Source organism: Telopea speciosissima, chromosome 2 (genome assembly GCF_018873765.1).
Source record: "Telopea speciosissima isolate NSW1024214 ecotype Mountain lineage chromosome 2, Tspe_v1, whole genome shotgun sequence".
NCBI lineage: Eukaryota > Viridiplantae > Streptophyta > Magnoliopsida > Proteales > Proteaceae > Telopea > Telopea speciosissima.
The window spans coordinates 81,801,700-81,820,886 of NC_057917.1; the positions used below are offsets into that span (position 1 = coordinate 81,801,700).

Genomic DNA, 19,187 nt, shown 5'->3' on the forward strand with positions numbered 1-19,187 from the left:
TGGGATGAAATGACCGGCCCATCTCCCATGAAAGGTAGAAATCCGGCCCCTCATGATGTCAATGCATGCGCTCTCATTGGCCCCTGCATACGCACAGAAACCACGCTCCCTCCACATAAACACCGATCCTTTTCATTTTCACGGTTGGATAGACAAAATAACCATTGGAATGATCAAGATTCAAATTTCTCATATATGTTTATGCATCATGTCCATGGACTCTTTTATGGTTCCTAGCGCTATTTTGTCACTTGGCAAATTCATTTGGATCTTAAACTTTATATGTAGGCAATGTATAAGGATGTATTTGGGTCCCTTTCCTTGAAAATTTTGGGTAAGCTTAGATTCTTTGGGTGCACATGCATACACACATTTGCTTATAAGTCAGGTTTGGTTGGGTTGAATCGGATTCAACCAGATGTCTCACCCCTAACCTAGTTGAGCTGACTTTCGGGGTAGAAATCCCAGCCCAAGCCTGGCTATAGTTTTTAGGGTAAATTGCACCTCATACATTAGGATTCTCCGAGGCTTAATCTGCAATAAATGAGGTAAGTTGCAATCAGGTAGGACTCTCAAATTCCAAACTCTAGATTCTCATAAGTAGGAACCAGAAACTTCCACATATGTAGATATCATTCTTTTTCTATATAAGAAGGATCAACACATTACCCTTTTATATTGGTATCATACATACATAAAGGAGAGTAAAATTTTAGTGGGTGTCAGTTCGTATATAGATGAAGTCACATTATTAAATAACAAGAGAGGAAAGAAAGAATTGTTTGGGGATAAGAAATTATTACACCTCTAATGCAATCATCAACAATTATATCCAAACAACCACTAAAAAAGGTGGGAAAAACCCTACAAAAAAAACAGAGAGCACATAACTCGTTCACATCAAACTAGGAAGGAACTACTCCTAAGACATTCCCTGCCCAGCCCAATTCCCCAGTACTTGTAATAAGGGGGTGGACCCCATCCGGGAAAGGGTAGGCTGGTCATTGTGCCCCCTTTTATTAGAGACATCGGAGGACTGGCCGGACAGAGACCTAGAGGGGACAAAGATGGAGGGGGGGGGGGGTTGTGGAACCTAAAATGAATCTATCAAACATGAGAAGAAGGTTAAGAAGGTTGGAGTTGTATACCACACGTACTGTTCTGAAACTATTTGGAGCTCCAATCTTCAAAATCTTAAAACCGAAAAAGGGAGAAGAGTAGAGTGAAAAAAACAATTATAGTAGAAATAAGTAGGGTAAACGTGACAGGAGAATCGAACCAGAAACTCCAAGGCTTGGTTCACCTTCACATCTTTCGATTGCGTGAGAGCACTCGGAACTAATTGACCAATCGGACTATAAATGGGCCCTTAAAGATGCTACAATTGGGACAAATCATAAATGGGCTAAAACCAAACATTGTTATAACTTTCCATAGTGTTAGGCCCAGCACCCGGTTTACTAACCGGTCGATCCGGTGTCCGGCTTTAACCGGTCGGGCCTTGCTAGCATTTAACACCCCTTCAACAATGATTACCTTTACATTCTTGAGTGGAAAGGATAATTTAGAGATATTCAGTATTGAAGAATAATGTCAAATAATATCATGGGCTTCTCCGAACTCAAGAAAAGTTTCTTCAAGCCTTATTGATGTTGGAGGTCAACTTCATGTATTGTGTAAACAGGGAAGGAATCATTTAAGTGTGTGGTTCCCATTCTTTACTTCACTATCTCCACATATTATAATGAATCCTTTCAACTGTTTCAGTTTTATTTTTAGGGTTTTTTTGTACACTCTTCCATCTCTCAATCTTCAATGAGAATCACAACAATACTTAGTGATGCACTGCATATGCTTCTCTTTCATAATCACAGAATTGTAGCTTTCATACAAAGGCATTTCTTTGTTGCAACTTGTGCAATTAATCTTAAACTTAATTAACAAGATATGCAAACACAATTGCATTGCAGTGACATTAACCATTACAAATTGCTATATATTAAGGCAAACATCAAATAAAAGAATGATGCTTGTAGAGAAAGAAAAGATACTTAAGTTGAAGACATAAAACAACAATTACTAGAGAAGTAAGCCACAATCACATCTTTGGAGAAGGCTCAAAACTACTCGTAATCATCTCTGCATAAAAGGTAATACAAGTTCATGTAGATGTCACTATCTCGACCAGCTTTTCGGAGTTGTTATACTTAAGTTGATGCCTGCAAGTAGGGCAAGATGAGTGAGAGAGAAGCCAAGTATCGATGCAAGCAACATGGAACCGGTGATTACACTTGGGTAGTACTCGAATCCGGTCACCGTCGGAGAAGTCCACAAGGCAAATGGCACAATTGGAAGTAGAGGTTGGCGAGCCACCACCGGAGGTTGTTGCATATGTTGAAGTAGGGAGTGCTACCATGTCCTTCTTCTTGAGTCCTGAATTAAAGCGGCGAGAGGCAACCCACACCACAGGTTGGGTTAGTGCACGATGGGTGCCTCTAACTACACACTGAAGCATGGAATTGAGGCCAAGGGCACAGACTAGAGCACATAACATGGCAGCAAGGATGACGATGACATTGAAGTCCAGAGATGGTCCATTATTTGGTGTTACTGATGATGAAGAGATGCTTGCAGTGGGGCTTTGGGTTGGAGGTAATAAGAATTTATCCATGGAGATCAGGGAGAGGGAGAAGGGAAAGAAGAGAAGATGAGAGGGAGAGACAGGGATTTGAAGTGAGAAGAGAAGGAAGGGTGGCCACATCGTACCCTCAAAAGGAAAACACACTAGCCGATCGAGGCCAAAAAAACCTCTAGAAAGAGTGTTGATTAACTGAGGGGAAATTTTGGCTTGGGATATGCTTACGTGATAACCCACTGCCTCCCTTTTCTTTTCCTTATGCGCTCAAAAGCCATTGGCATCTTGGAGGACCCCTCTCTCTCTTTCTCTCTCTGCTCTCAACTACACCAACCTCTAACCGTTAAGAGGAAAAAGGGTTTTACTTTACTTGGGAATTTTGTCGAACATGTAAAGGTCACAAAACTGAAAGCTTTAAGGGAGAGTCCAAAAACTTCATTTGGAAAGAGCTGTGATACTAAGTAAGAACCTTACTAGATAGTCTTTAAAGGCAAGGATTTGCATAAGCCACAATGCCACTATGGGGATATGACAATTGATAAGTTATGAGTGGATAAGCCATTAGATCTTCTCAGGTTTAGCTGAAAGCTTTTTTGTTTCCCATAGTGGGAATAGGGTCATAAATATACACATTTCATTGGTTAAAGTAAATCAAAATCTGCAAATGGTAGAAAACTTTGAGGAGATTAAGCAAACCCTAGCTTCAAACTCAAAAGAGAAATTTGATTTTCATGAAAGATTTTAACTAACTAACTAACTGTCAGTGGTTAAGGACATATACATGTTGCAAATCATCCTCATTTAGGTACTTGGAATTACACCCTTCCTTCTTTCTTTCTCTCTCTCTCTCTCTCTTCAATAAGTACAAGTTGATTATGATGTGATTTGACTGGGTGGCCGGATTAGTTGTTTCTTAGGTGGATTCTTTGGGTGAATAGCAAGCTAGTGAAGTAAGGTGAAAGGCTATAGGTTGAACTTGTCAATAGATATGTGCTGCAGTGCAGGCTTCGCCCAGACACATGAGGTGGGCGCAATGATCATTTTGCCCTTTGAATAACAGGTTCATGAATCTGAATGCAACCTGCGCTGCGGCACAGAAAACATTTTATGAAAGCTGGGCCATTTATGGAAGACCACAGAGAGAAAAGTGTGGCTTACATGACTTATATATCTTACAATAGATCTAGAAACGATGTAGGGACCAATCATCATAGGGGAAAAATTACACCCAATGAAAGGTTTCGTGAGGTTCCTACATATATTGTCGTGTCTAAGTAGAGCCACGTGTAAAACCACTTAAGGAGAGTAATTATCATAAGTTGGATTATTAATTCTTCTTATCTTGTAATCTCTAATAAAGGAGAAAGACTCAATTCTTTTTCTGCTCTTGTTATAAAGTAGCCATCAAATTATGGAGAAATGCCACCACCATAGAGATAATGTGTTTCTTTATTTCGCTTTTTGGTGTGTTTGTGGTTTATGTGTGGCTCACTTTCCATCTAGCTCTCCACCTGGTTGGATTTTAGAAGACGTAAAGGTAAAGCTAAAACAGAAACATATATAATTGACTAATTTAAATTGGGAGAAGTATCTACATGCTGCTCGTTTACATTAGCATCTTACAAGTCAAGTCAATAATATGGACTAAAGTGGTGTGATTTAGATATGTTAAGGCTTATAATAGGTTAGAGTGGGGGCTGATTAGGGTCGTTTTCAAATTTCTCGGGTTTGCTACTAAGTGGTGTGATTTAGTTGGTCATTTACTTTCGTCCATTTCGTATTTATTTAAAGGTAGAATGTTCTCCGTGTCGGGGTGCAGGCTGCACCCAGACACATGGGGGTGGGCGCAATGATCACTCTGCCCCCTAAGTGGTAGGCTCATATGTCTGGACGTAGCCTGCGCCGCAGCACAGAGAACATGAGCCCTAGAAGATAATTATTTTGAGAATATTGAACCTTCTAGAGGGCATTCAGCAGGGCTACCCCTTCATCAGCCTTTCATTTCTATTACCGTCATGGAAGCCCTATCAATTTTACATGGTTTGTTTAGGGATCTTAAATTATTTAAAGGAATACAAATTTTTCAATGACTATGGGATGTTGGTGGAGCTGAGACTTCAAACAAAGCTCCTTATGGACAAATTCAATTTTAGAGATGTGCCTTTTCATATTTAATGAAGGTCATCTCACTCTCTTAGATTTACAGTGGTTCTTTGGTGTGCTTGCCATCTATTTATATTTTATTTGGTATCACCGAAATTAATCTATGTCTCCTCTAGCGATAGCTTTTGCTGGCAAGTTTGAGGTCTCGAGCAAAATGGCTGGTTGGGCAACTCTTATTGTATATATGAACAAGTTTATTTTCTTGTAACTTGATTATAGAGTTGCAGGAGATGAGATCGATACAGATTCCAAAAGGCTCCTTCAAAGGATCAAGGCATATCGAAAGGCTTGGTCGGATTCAAATCGTTTGATTTGATACTTACAGAAAGAGAAGGACATACGAGGTGTGGCCTTGGGAGTGTAGCAGGCACTTTCTGGATCTTTATTTGTGATGTATTAAATTAGACAATTTCTCTTTGAAGTTTCCTTCTTCAAATAGAGTTTTTTCTAACATCCCCTATTTACCTGTGTCAAGAAACCTACAGATTCCAAAAGGCTCCTTCAAAGGATCAAGGCATATCGAAAGGCTTGGTCGGATTCAAATCGTTTGATTTGATACTTACAGAAAGAGAAGGACATACGAGGTGTGGCCTTGGGAGTGTACAGCACTTTCTGGATCTTTATTTGTGATGTATTAAATTAGACAATTCTCTTTGAATTCCTTCTTCAAATAGAGTTTTTCTAACATCCCTATTTACCGTGTCAAGAAACCACAATCTCACCAAAGAATTAGGGACAAAGAAAACGAACCTGTTCACAACAGTCATATCCTATCAAACGGAACGTACCTAAGTGCTAAGTGCTAAGTACACCTCTACAGCACACGCTGAGGTGCGCGTGTGCGGATGGCTACGCCATCCTCGCATATACACCGCAGAATGTCTTCCTTTTCCGATTTAATTCAAGAGATAAAGAAGGTAATATAATAAATACCATTTATAACTCTTATAGTTTTCCGATGTGGGACTAAAGCACTTTTCCCAGGGGATGTAGGAGCATTGGATTTTCAGTTCATAACTCTGTGTTCTTTCAATTTTTTTTTTAAGCAGATCTCTTTTCTTTCATTGAAAAAAAAAAAAAACCATGGGGCCTGAATAGTAAAACCTATATTAATCTATTTGGTTGATTCTTTTTTCAAAAACTTATTAAGGCCGCATTTGGTAACACTCTATTGAAACGTTTTTGATGTTTTTCTGTGCCAATGAAACAAAAAAAAAAAGGGATAACACTGATCTATTTTGGAACACCTTTTGCACCATGTTTTGCAAATTAGAAAAAAAGATCTGGGGGGAACAAAAGGTTTGAATTAAAAAAACTAGTTCCTGATAAAAACCCCTTATTGCCAAGGCTCGAGTGAGATAAACTATAGGAAAAGGGAATTCGAGTCACCTACAACTCTCCATCGCTACCGCCTGCTACCTCGCATCTGCATCTCCTTCAACACAGCAGGTAATTTCTCCTTTCTTCTTCCGAAACATGGCTTCTCCTTGTTGCCTTTTATTCTTCTACTCAATTAACATTAACATTGTGTTCTCCCTTCTGTTTCCCCTGAATTTTATGACCTAATTGTTGTACATCTTCTAATTCGAACATTGGCTTTAAAAATCCACAATTCCATACGAATAAATACAATTTGCAAATACACTCAATTGAAAAAAATCGAACCTAGGGTTTTAAAATCCCCAAATTCAAGTGGCACTCAAGGACAATGATTATCCCTAAATTCGGATGGCACTCTCTGATTTAGTTGTAATCTCCCATTTGTTCATTGTTATATGTGGAAATGGTAATTGCAACTACGAAAGGCAAACACAATAAAATAAATCAAACAAGTACATAGGATGGCGCTTTCTATAATAATTGATTATTTTGGTAAAAGATGTTCTAGAACATGTTTTACCAAACGTCTCATCTGATGTTCTTCTGTTCTGAAACAGTTCTGGAACAAGTTTACCAAACATCATTTTAAAGGCAAAACACTGATTTTCAAAATAAAAACGATAAAAGATGATAAAGCAAAGAACGTTGGTTTTGGAACAGAAATGTTACCAAACGCAGCATAAAAATTAAGAACAAATTACTGGGGAGGAAAACTCGCATGGTTGCCCGGAAGCAGATATTTTCTTCCCCACCCCCATTCCTTAGATGGTGGGAGGAGTTAGGGCAATTATCAACTGGGCCAAATAGAATTTTTTTTTTTCATTTTGGTTTTAGTCACAAGCCAAATAGATTTTTACTCCTAGGGGAATATGAAACTGTTATAACTTTAAAAAAAATAATAAAAAAATAAAAAACCCCCTCCCCCCATCCCTCATTAATTCCCTCAAAGAAAGCTAACACCTCATAACCAGGGGGGGGGAATTCTCTCATGGGGAAAATTTTCTTCATCAGATTGTCTATTACAACTCCAACATGAGGGTGAAAGAATCAGCAGTCAGCGTTCAGCTCAACTTCCACCACGGGAAGGGAGCCTGGATGATGACCATGTGGAGGGCCTTGAGTTACCACTCCCGAATGAGGACCGACGGTCATCACCACGCCACCTCTCATTGGATTGGGATGGACGATCATCCTGTCTGGCCCACCGATCAGGTTCCAAAGGTGGAGCACCTCCAGAGCCCTCTGTCCTCTCCCTACGAAACCTGGGAACATATTTCCCAGTAGATGGTGCAGCAGCAACAGCTACAGCTACAGGTTCTGGCTGGCGGACCCCTGCAGGAGGATCAACAGGCCTAGTTGGCGGCTCAGCTAACCTTCCCAATTGAGACTCTCTCATCAGCCTCTCCTTCTCTTCCAATTCCTTTTCCCTCTTCCTCTGCTTTTCAGCAATTTCATTCAACTTTGCTAGACGTTCTACTTCTTCCTTCTTTCGCCTCTCAAGCTCTGCAAATCCATGAAATTCCAACCAAATACCAATTAGATGTAGTAGAAACAAACTCTGAAATAGTCAGCCCCATCCCCAGGAACCTGATCCCATATGTGCTCAAGGTAGAGGTGCAAAGCTTCCTCAGATTTCTCCCCAGTGAACTATATTTCAATTTACCTCAAACAACAGACCTAAGTAGGATAAAGGCATGGTACAAGCACAGGAAAAATACCTTCATGCTTCCGGGCAGCCTCCTCTTCTTCCAACTTTTTCAACCTCTCCTCTTCAGATTTGAGATGAAGTAAAAACTTCCTCTTAGTCTCCTTCTCCTGCTTCCGTGCCTGCAGAAGTTGCCTGATTCGTTCCTCTCTCTCCCTCTTCAATTTATTAAATTCAGCTTCTCGACGGCTGACAATTCTCTCTTGGAATACTTTCTGCAATAACAAGAAGATACAGAAACAATAAATTGGATTGGAGTAAAAAACGAAAATCAGATTACTCAATAGGTTAAAAATTATGCTCAAGCCCTGCAAAATTCACTCTGGCCATTAACCAGTAACAATTGATTTGATACCCCCCCCCCCCCCCCTCCAATTTTCAGAAAACCACTTGTCTAACAACCCAACGAGGTTGTTCCATCTTCCAGAAAACTTCCATGCAAACCAATCCATTTATCTGGGCAACTCACGTTTACAAAAAGTTGGCAAAAGGCTACTTCAATTAACAGAACAAGAAAATTACACAACTAAAACTCCATTCCTTCCCCAAAGACCGAACTGGACTAAGATTTATACTCGTATGATGATTAGATCTTGGCTATGAAAACACCTTCACGCACCAACGACTAACTCAAGTAAATTGCAGATACAAGGTGATGAGGTAAGGGGTAATAAACAAACCTTCTGTTCCAACATATGAGCCAGCCTGTTCTTCTCCAGTAGGTCTCCTGCATATCGCTGTCTGCTCAGCTCAATCTCTTGCTGCAACGCAGAATGGAGATTCCAGTTAGTAGGTTCAAGAAATAATAAGAAAATCAAAGAGGACAGTCAAATATGTCTCTTTGTGTGTTGCATCTGAGCATGCGTGTGTGTGTGTGTGTCATAGGTGTCAAGGCGTAGCACCGCCTAGGCGACCAAGCTCTTTCTTGGGTCCAAGGCGGCAAAACGCCTTGTTGACACTTCATGAGTATACGTTGAATTATATTTATTGCTTTAGTTTTTTATGAATATGCTTATATATTATATTCTATGCTTTGTGTATCATATGTTGGTTTTCTCATATTATGCCATTACTAGCATAATTACATCATATTGAATTGATATGGCTTCTATGTTGCATATACACATAATTATATAAAATTATGGTTGCTATATTACATATATCATTAATGCTCGCTTAGGCCCCTTAGGTGTGCGCTTGTCGCTTAAACACTCCTCCAACGGCATGGGTCACCTAGTCACCGTTGAGAACAATGGGGTGTGTGTGTGTGTGTGTTGAATGGAGAGAATAAAATGGGGTTGGTTGGAGGCGGAGCCAACGACTAAGTTCAACCAATTTCAGTCAGATCTAATTCTTGTCTCTTTTAGGTGGGACTCCTTATGTGTTAGATCCTAGCCTTCAGTATGTTAATCACATGTTCATATAACTTTTATCAAGGATCCCTACATACCTGAACAAGAATTTTTTAAGCAAACTTCTCATTTTGATTCTCTCTTCCACGTCTTAGATACCTGCTCATCCATTTTAGTAGCTTTCACTGTTGATTGTTGTTCATTTCTACCCTTTTGCTTTTGGTGCTTCCTCACCCCCACCCCAGTCCCCTTTTCCATATTTGCATTTTTTTGGGGTTTCCACTTGATTTAAGTACACCAATATAATAAAACGCCTCCAATTCAAGTATCCTTGAGAGACCTGGAACTGAACTCAATATTCTTGTATCAGAGGCACACACACACACACACACACATGCCACCAAAACACGTAGCTCTGTTTTCACACACACAGTGTGTCAGTGTTTCTGTCTTGTGTGCTTGACTGATCATAGAGGTTTGAATCTCTATCCATTAAATTCCTTCATTATGTTTCTCTCCTCTATATCCTTCCATTATACACAAGACTTGTTTCAGGGAGAAGACTTTCAATTTAAGCCCGAAGATGTATGCTTTTCCTTTTACTTTCCCAGGCTTTATTTTTCTCTAGGCAAAGAGAAACACTAAATAGTCTAGGTTAGAAGGTTTGAATGTCTTCCCACATGAAACTCCATGTAGGTATCCATGAGATTTATTATTTTTCTTTTGCTTTTTGATAGATTTTATCAGTAAATTCACAGGTTGAGACTCCTTCCCCTTTTGCTGATTATTTATCAAATTTTAGCTAAAAAAACTATTTTCTTTATCTTTCTAATTTTTAGTGTATCAAATCCAAGAACTGAAACTAGAATTTGGTACAGAGAAGAGAAGAAAAAGCCGGCCGTATGGCTAAACTATACTAGTCTAACCATTAATCCATAATGTTTATTTATTATATGAATTTTGCATAATTACAAGGACATTAACCTAATGGCAACTAAGGACAACAGTTATGAAGAATTGCAAATAACCCCGACTGGAAAAGTATCATTACAAAACATCCAAGCACTATATTCTCAAAATCTAGCGTGTTATATTTTGGCACAAGATCCTCTAGGTGAGCACCCTTAGGGGAAATCCCCTGATGACCAACTACTTGTATCAATCATTTTTTTGTGCATTGTTATTACAAAATTGTAAGCAACCCACCAAATTCATAAGTTCATGAAGATACCTTTTCATGTTTTTTTGTTGCACTTGTTAACCAGACACTTCATGTACCCACTAAGCACCTAAGAGTACACAACATGACCTGGGTATGGGTGTGGGCATATTCATTAGAGACACCCTTCAGTAGTTCAGACATGTCTGTGAAGGAGAAGAATATTATCCCATTCTTTTCTTACACATTGAACACCCACGTCCCTTTTTGATACATTAAACCCCGTTTCTTTCACACATTTTAACCAAAGTCAGAACACCCATACCATTTTTAGGCACATGTACCCATCTCCTAAGTTTTGAGGGTCAGGTGGATCTGTACTACTCAATATATTCCCATACCGGACCCCTGTATCAAACCCATTAAAAACAGTTGGACCAAAAAATTTGGAAAAATTAGAACATACCTGCTGCTCACGCTCATGAAGTATTTCTTCTTCCACCAACCGCTTTTGATATGCAGCCTCTATCATAGGTGCCTCCTCTTCTCTTTTTGCTCTTTCCATATAATCCAACGTTTTGGCAAGCTTCTGTAATTTCTTCTCCATTTCCTGCCTCTCTCTCAGTTGCTCACTCAAAGCCAATTCAATCAATGTCTGTTTGGTCACTTTCTCCTGCAAAGACATACAATTTTCAAACTGCATACTGGAAAGAAAAGAAAAGGCTGTTCATAATAGAACGCAGTACGTATATGTAAAGGGAAAACAGCAAATAAAATAAACTCACTCCTTCTAAGACTGGCTTCTTTCCCTTCTTTTTACCACGTTTCTCTGCTTCCTGAAGCATAGCTTGGGCTTCTTCAAGTTCCCTCTCTTCAATTTCCCTGCGAATCCTTTGCTCCTCCCTTCGGGAATATTCAGTCGCAAGTCTCTTCTGTTCAGCCTCTTCAGTTATCTTCTGTATTTTTAGTCTCTTCGACTCTTCCTCGCGCTCCTGAAGAATTAAAATAAAAGACTTTAATGGAAATGATTTATTCACTTCCAATAAGAAAGATCCATCAAGTTGCAAGTTATCTATTCTCACACAAACAAAAAGAGAGTTATTACCATTTCCAACATGTGTCGTTCTTGTTCTTCCTTGCGTTTCTCAATTATCGATTTCCGAGCAAGAAGCCGCTTGTGTTCTTTATCCACAATCTCGGCTAAAGCAGGCAAAGTTTCACCTAATTTGGATGCTTTCTTCACTGGAGGATAAATCAGGGTCCTTGCTTTATGAAGAGATTCAGCAAGAATGGTAAGGTGATCTCGAAGCCTGTCTGATTCAAGGTCCTGATAAAAATCCCAATGTCAGTGACAATATTGAGGAAATAAATGCATGAACAAGATTATTGGCAGGTATTGTGCCTTTGAGCATGGCATGATATGCAGCAAGTTGAAGGAGTTAAAGAGAATGAGAGGTAAAAAAATGACTTGGGTTGAAGTGGTAAGAAAGCATACATCAGTGCTTGAAGATTAATGGAAGACAAGGTCCTAGATAAAGTGGACTGGTGGAGCAGGATTAAAGTGAATGACACCCAAGTGATAACGGTAAGGCTTGGTTTTCAGTTTCATGCAAGTCTTCAAAGTGAATTTGAGTGGTATGTCTTTGTGGATAATGGCCACCAACAATAACGGAGGGGAAAGAGTTTGGCGAACTTGAACTGTGATATAGTTAACACAAGTAAGTTTATCAGAATAAGGCTCAATACAGAAATTTCTACAATTCTGTCTCAAATGGGAAATGGCAATATTCCATTGCAGAAGAAACATGTCTTTGGCAACAATACAAGGACCCTATATTCCACAATACCTAGTTGGGAAAGGAAAGGAAAGAAAAGAAAATAGCAGATTCATATCAGAGTGAGAAACAAATTGACCACAGCCACATTATATATTAAACTATGAGGGGAGTTGAAGTGTGGATTCCTGCTAAAAACAGTCAGCCAAATCAAGAATGGTACTCCAATGTGTATGACTTCGAAAACCAATAAAGCTAATTTGGTACCAATCATAGCATTATTCTTGAAATCCCAAAAAAATTTCCGCAATCATCAAGTGTCCAGAGCTTATCCATTTCTAATTGTCATTTGAATTTTAAACAACTGAATAAACGGCAATACTGAAGAGAAGGTAAAGAAAATTAATATTTCTAACCCTAAATAGAAGGGACTGCTTCCTGATGTTGATGGGGATGACGGCAATGATGATTATACTATCATACAAACAGTTGACATAGCACTTTATCTTTTCCTATGGGTCTTATCGTGTTTACACCACAAAAATCTGTCCAGCACAAATATTTTGAATTTGATCCAAGATCTGATCAGCCCTGATGGATTTTAAGCCAGATTGGATTCAGAGGATCACCCGATCCTTGATTAAAATAAGCTAAACTGAAACTGGGATTGGATCAGCCCTGGTCGATCCTGATTGATCCAGTGATCCTTGAATAGTAAGTCCATCATACCAGTATGCAAGGCACATGTATGATTGTGTGTTCCCTAGAATTTCACCTCATCACATTGCAAGTCTAGATAAAATTTCGATTTTCAACACGAATTAAAGCATCAAATTTTTTTGTTTATTGAAAGAGCAAATGAACTCACCACATTACCAAATATAATAGCACCCTTCTTATAGTCAACTTTCATGGTGATGAAATTATATTTAACAGCATCAACAGAAATCTTTTCCACGATGGAGAAATCAAAAAATGGGATCATCCTAGATAGCACCTCAATCTTCATCGTCTGATAAACCTGGGAAACCTGGAAAAGCAGAAAGCAACCTGTCAAGAAGGCAAATCCCCCACCCTACGTTCCAAAAGAAAAGAAGGTATGCACTGAGATTGAAATTGTTAGATCAACTTATATACGTGTACCCGGAAAAAATAATAATAATAATTATTAGATTAACTACTTTAAATAAAAAAATAGAAAAGCTAACACAAATGGGAACCTGTTGTAGCAATCTCAAAGTAGCAAGCTTTTCAAGGGCAGGAATATACTGTGAGAGCTGTATATCCGAAACAGAAGATGCAGAGGCAAGCTTCCCTCCAAGTTTGGAAATCTTGGTTAATAGTGGCTGGACTTTAGAAGCAAGATCTAAAGGGAGAAACTCATGCTCTACAAGATGGTAAAGTTCTTTTACTTCTGGAGTTACACAGTTCATTATGCCTTTCGAAACCTGTATTTAATACCCAAGTTAACCAATATCATGAGATACTCATAATGTCATTCTACATATGAAATAAAATAATCTTTTAAGAATGGAGAACAACCATAGACCATATCTAAATGCAATCCCAGTTTTGGCAGCACAGAAAAACCAATTGGCTCCGTTTGGTTGAAAGTAAAGGGAAGTTTTGTAATCAAGAGTGTATAACCTACCTAAAACTCTTACCATATTTGGTAAAAATATATTTTCCCGCTGAAAATTTTATTTTAACTTTCAAATTGAAGGCCTTTGAGTGCAAAGTAAAGTGGTATTTAATAACCAAATTTGGAATGTTTTGGAGTTAGTTACACCATCATGAGAGATAATGATTACAAAAATTTCCACTTCTGTTCTGATTTGATTTCATTTCCCTGTCCCTTTATCTCCCTTGCAATCGAACGGAGCCATTGTGACTTCAAAATAATTTTTTTTTTTAATCTCCTAGAGATAGAAAAGAATTTAGTGGTCCAAATCCAATCAAGGACAAAATTATGGACCAAATATCCTAAAAGAACTAATAAACAACCCGATGCATCACAAATTTCAGTAGTAGACAAGTGAACCTAAATAGAGGAAAATCTGACCGCATTAGTGACAACCCAGTGAGGACCATGAATCTAAACCTTTGGAAGGTTCCAAACAAAACCAAGCCAATCCAGCAGCTGTATGACATGAACTGAACTCATCTGGATTGACAAAACACTAGTGTTTCTTTTCATGCTTCATTCACATCAATGATTTCACTAACTTTAACACATGGATGTCATTGCCCATTATTTCTTTTTTTAATTTTATTTTTTTTTTTTTTTTTTTTTTATTTTTTTATTTTTTTTTTGGGGGGGGGGGGGGAGAACAGGGTGGTAGAAATCCCCAAAAAAAAAAAATTATAGAAGAAAAATAGAAATTTCCAATCTTACCAGTTCCGGAAGAAGTGAAGACCTTGAGAGCTGGAGAAAAAAAATATTTGTTGGTAGAATTACAGAATAAAACTATGCAATATGAGCTAGCAACAGAAAGGTTAAAGTGAATTATAATACGTAAATCACCTTACCACTTCCCTGCTCTCGCGTTTAGGGTCAAGATTAAACCCTATAAGGCTGGCCATCCTCAGATTTTTCTCCTTCTCATTTTCAAGCTCCAAATGGGATGCACCGTACATGTGATCATAAGGGGTCACAGAAAGCGCAGCTAAAACAACTGATGATGCTATCAATTGCAAATCCTTCTGGGTTAAATTCTTGTTATAATTTTTTTGAAGTATGAAAAGTTTGAACCATGCATAAGCATGATAAAGATGGCTGTCCGAAACCCAAAATATCTGCGTTAGTTTAGCATAATATATAACCATCAAGGATGGCTTGGGGGTTTTCTTAACCATGCACATCAACCCATGAATATCTTCAACTGAACGGAAAGCTTCCTGCAGACATCAGAGAAAGCAAAAATAAGAAACACAAGCAGATAGAAGTAAAGAAATTGCATTAATGACATGATCTACCTATCCTACATCAGGGGGTGAAGCAATCAAGAGAGAGAACAGCAGCAGATACCTGCCAAAGTTCGAGTTCAGTTGCAATCTTGAGCTGCTCGCACCTTGTATCAAGATAAAGCTGCAAGCTTTCTGGAGAAGACAGGTCAGGTCGGTCCCTCTGGTCTCTGTATTTGTTAAGATTCGCCAGATGATTCCTGATTATTTCACATAGCCTGCGAAACTCCGTTGTCCGTTTGTATTGCTTACAGAACTGGAAAGCCCGGTGTGCCGTCATCTACACAAAATAAGTTGGGTTAGATCCTAATTTTCCTACAACATAATAACTCTTAAAAATTACAGTTCATTATGTAGATGATACTTGTTCAGATATGCCATAATGGACTGCTTGTCATTCAATTTCTCAATTGGTTACGTAAATTTACATAAATTAAAGGGATTTTATTATTGACACCCCTCAAGGTGTCAAATAATTTGAAACCTTACTGTTTTGCCTTTTTGGTATGAGACAATTTTTTTCCAATGAGAGTAACAGTGTCATTTCATATGTGTGCTCGAAAAATGTACATGACAATGATACCTTTTGATAATGACATAATGATGTGTCACTTTGAACTTATTTTTGAAAACCCTTTTATATCCCTATCTTAAAAACCTTTTGAGAATAAGAGAAGGGGCAATTAAAAGGTGTAAAGTTCTAAATACACTTGTAGACGTGTCATTCAAACACTCCCTAAATTAAAAGGTTAAAGTAATAGATGTAGACAAGGTATTTCATCAGGACAGACATACAATTCTTTTAGCATATAATTATAATCTAGACTACGTAACAAAATCTGATTTACATTGGATCAGGCAGTATAAATTGGGAATCATGGGATCAGTTCTATAATCATCCCGATTATTTCCCATGACCAAAAGGAAATTAGATATCCACATTAAATTAGGGAGCATGAGTTCCAATGAAGCAAGGGAATTCTATCAGGTAATGGAAGTCCAATCTGATAGCTTGTATTAAACTGATCTTAAATCATTTAGTTATCCTAAACTGACAGGAGTTTCAACTTCCATCATTCAAACTGACCAAACTGAAGACAACAAAATTTTCCACATAAATCAGTTTTTCCTTGTTGAGTTTTGGGCCTGATTCAATTTTAGACCAAAGCAACAGGTTGAGGTGTGGAAGGATTCCAAGTTCTGGACCTCCAAGTTCCAGTGTGCAGTTACACAAACTGAAGACAACAAAAAAAATAACAAGACCCAGGGACCTGTGAAACAAGAAACAGTTAAACTGCAAAAACCAGCATTAAAAATGAAATTATATACAAGAGCAGACAGCTCACCGCATAAAGTACTTCCAACTTTGAGTTGTTACGCAAAATCTCAAGCGTTGTTCTGTAGGTTTCCCACAAGAATTTGAACCATGGGGTTACAAGTTCACGATCAGACCGGTCCTTTCCTTTCTCTCCACTGACATAGCTTAGCATTAGGTCTTCTGGTCTCTTATCCGCTTCCAGATCATCAACATCCAGAGCTTCTTCCAGGGCCTGAGCTTGACTTCGAGCTTGCTCTGCTTTCTCAGTGGACAGGTGCATAAAGTGTTTGATCACCTCCTCTAATGAATTAACGTTCACTTGCTGACATACAATACGATATTGGATCAGACCATCCTTGGCAAATCTACTCTTTCGCATGTCCACACAGAGCTCTACATACTTAAACATTATCCTCTCAAGTGTCTTCTGCCATGCTCTGTACCGCTTCGAAGTGATCAGATCATGAAGAGCTTGCAGGGCTGCTTGCTTCTGTCCAACATTGATTAACTCTGCCCCCATGCATGAACAAAATTCAGTCCTAGATCTAAAAGATTAAAATAATAATCAAGTACATGAATACAAATGGAATAGACAAATAATTACATCATCAAAGATTAGTTCCACCGACGACGACCTAATCCAGATCATGCAACTATGTAAAAGCAGCTCAGAGGCTCTTCACACATTGATTGTTGGAGTGCCAAGGTTTGATTAATTATTAACATATTTAGAATTCTACGTTGATCTCATGTTTTCATCGTAGTCCATGTGCATTAAACATTATGCACACAACAGCTTTGCTAATGCTCAATTATCGATAAAATAATGTACTTTTCTATGCCTGCTCCCCCCCCCCCTAATATCAAATATAACAGTGAATTAAACAATGCTCAATGCAAAGCGAAAGAGGAAAGGGGAAGAAAAAAACTTGAGAGTAAACTCATAGGAACTCATAGCCCAAGCAAACCATTCAAGAAACGACATTAATTTACAAAGGCAAAAATGACTTTTAAGTAACCAACCTTCGGCACGCTTCAGGGCGTTCTCTGGTTTCGCAAAAGTCGCCATGAATGTCAATCAATCAATTCTTTCGCCTGCCCAATGCAAGCAGGCTAGGACAACCTGATCTATACAAAACCATATGTATCGTTATTTCAATCCAGCAAGAGAACAAGCAGAAGGAAAAACTGCGATTTATTAGAAGAAAAAAAAAAATAGATCTTAAAAAAACACTTGAAAGTCGAAACCAACGATTACATAATAGCTAAAAGTGCAGAGATCAGGGTTTTAACTATCGAATGCTCGTTCGCACTAAAAGACTTACAGAGGTGGAGGTGGAACAGAAGCTATTGTTTAGAACCTCGTTTCTTCGAGCCTTAATGCACGAAACGAAGACCAAGTACCTCGATGATTTGAAGAAAAATAACGAAAAAAGGTAGAATAGGAAGGACGTTTGATCTCTAATCTTCTTCTTTTCCAGTGTCTAGTCTCGATTGCAGAAAGCTGTCGCCGTGGATTAGACAACGAGACGAACGAAACGGAATGAGATAACGAAAGATCTGATACAGAGCGAAACCAAACCCTTTATAAATCCTTGGATTGGCTTTGCTTCGAATATCGAAACTGTTTATAAATCCTTTTAATGGTAGGACTAGGAGTGGTATTTCTAGGCTGGCCGGTTCTGAGAGGGTTCTTCATGATGGGCCTTTCGTTCTGCTTTGTGGCAGGTCAGGCCAGGCTAGGGTTGTGAAACGGTTGGATTGGTCCGTTCAGTTCGGGATAAACAGGTGGACCAATAAGAAAAGAATTGTTTTGATCTGATTCTGTTAACTGGCAGTTTAGTTATATGGGTTATTAAAAAATATTTTTTTGTCCAAGGGGTTAGCGCAGTTGGCTTGGAGGGGACATGAGACTCCACTCTGCCTCAGGAAGCGAGGTCTTGTGATCAAACCTTCGTCGTTGCATAATTTCTTGGGGCCACCTGCCTGAGGCTCACTAGGGCCTAGAAGCTCCCGGTTCATGCATAGTGCAGGGGTCATGGATGAGCCCGGGGGAGATTTAATCGGCCTAAAGTCGGATACCCCTCCTGTCTTATAATTGATTGATGAAGTTTTCAAACCGATTAAAAATTGAGATCGACTAGAACCAGAACTGGACCGTCCCATTACTAACTGAAATTGATTTTAAGATTTAAAATCAATTAGTTCATATGAACACCCCTGTGTCATGATTCCATTCACATTTAATGAACAAGAAACTAACACACTCCACCCACAAAGCGTAGCAATAAAACTATAAAACTACCAAAAGTAGGGTGTCCACCACTATTTCAGGACCTAGATCAGCCCAGCCAGTTAAAACCGATTGACCAACCAATTGACAAACCAATTTAACCTAAAAAATGGGTCTAAAGCGGCACTACCAATACGGGTATAGATAGGTATTGGTGGTAGACTGGTAGTGTTGGTCACTGCCTATATTGATACTGATACGATATGGATTGGATCGTATCGACCCACATCAGACCCATAATATAAATTCAAAAAGAAAATTTTATCTTTAGGGTTATTGATCATATCAATTATGTTGTATCCATATCAGTAAATGGTGACACTGATAACGATACTGATACTAATGGGATAGATGATGTCCATCCTAAAAATCATCGTCGATTGATTTTTTAGCATATTTCTTCGTTAGAACAAAATATATTATCAAAGAGACACATTTTCTAA

The 19,187-nt window shown here is 38.6% G+C and overlaps 2 protein-coding genes across 4 annotated transcripts; both read right to left on the reverse strand.

Moving 5' to 3' along the window:
• Positions 1-2,060: 2,060 nt before the first annotated feature.
• Positions 2,061-2,769, reverse strand: LOC122650160 (RING-H2 finger protein ATL74-like). Its single transcript, XM_043843482.1, has one exon. The coding sequence runs from the start codon at positions 2,759-2,761 to the stop codon at positions 2,162-2,164; it is 600 nt and encodes a 199-aa protein (XP_043699417.1). The 5' UTR covers positions 2,762-2,769; the 3' UTR covers positions 2,061-2,161.
• Positions 2,770-7,222: 4,453 nt separating this feature from the next.
• Positions 7,223-18,012, reverse strand: LOC122650158 (eukaryotic translation initiation factor 3 subunit A-like). Of its 3 annotated transcripts, none has more exons than XM_043843479.1 (14): positions 17,777-18,012; positions 17,475-17,574; positions 16,480-16,961; positions 15,198-15,413; positions 14,699-15,067; positions 14,565-14,594; positions 13,390-13,617; positions 13,038-13,199; positions 11,500-11,721; positions 11,180-11,386; positions 10,861-11,067; positions 8,564-8,644; positions 7,897-8,098; positions 7,223-7,681 (listed from the first exon to the last, which is right to left on the reverse strand). In XM_043843479.1, the coding sequence occupies exons 2-14, from the start codon at positions 17,518-17,520 to the stop codon at positions 7,245-7,247; spliced, it is 2,889 nt and encodes a 962-aa protein (XP_043699414.1). In that variant the 5' UTR covers positions 17,521-17,574; positions 17,777-18,012; the 3' UTR covers positions 7,223-7,244. The 3 variants fall into 3 exon arrangements, with proteins under 3 accessions (XP_043699414.1, XP_043699412.1, XP_043699413.1); XM_043843477.1 differs by having other exon boundaries at positions 17,475-17,579; XM_043843478.1 differs by having other exon boundaries at positions 17,475-17,579; positions 17,769-18,012.
• Between the last annotated feature and the right edge of the window lie 1,175 nt (positions 18,013-19,187).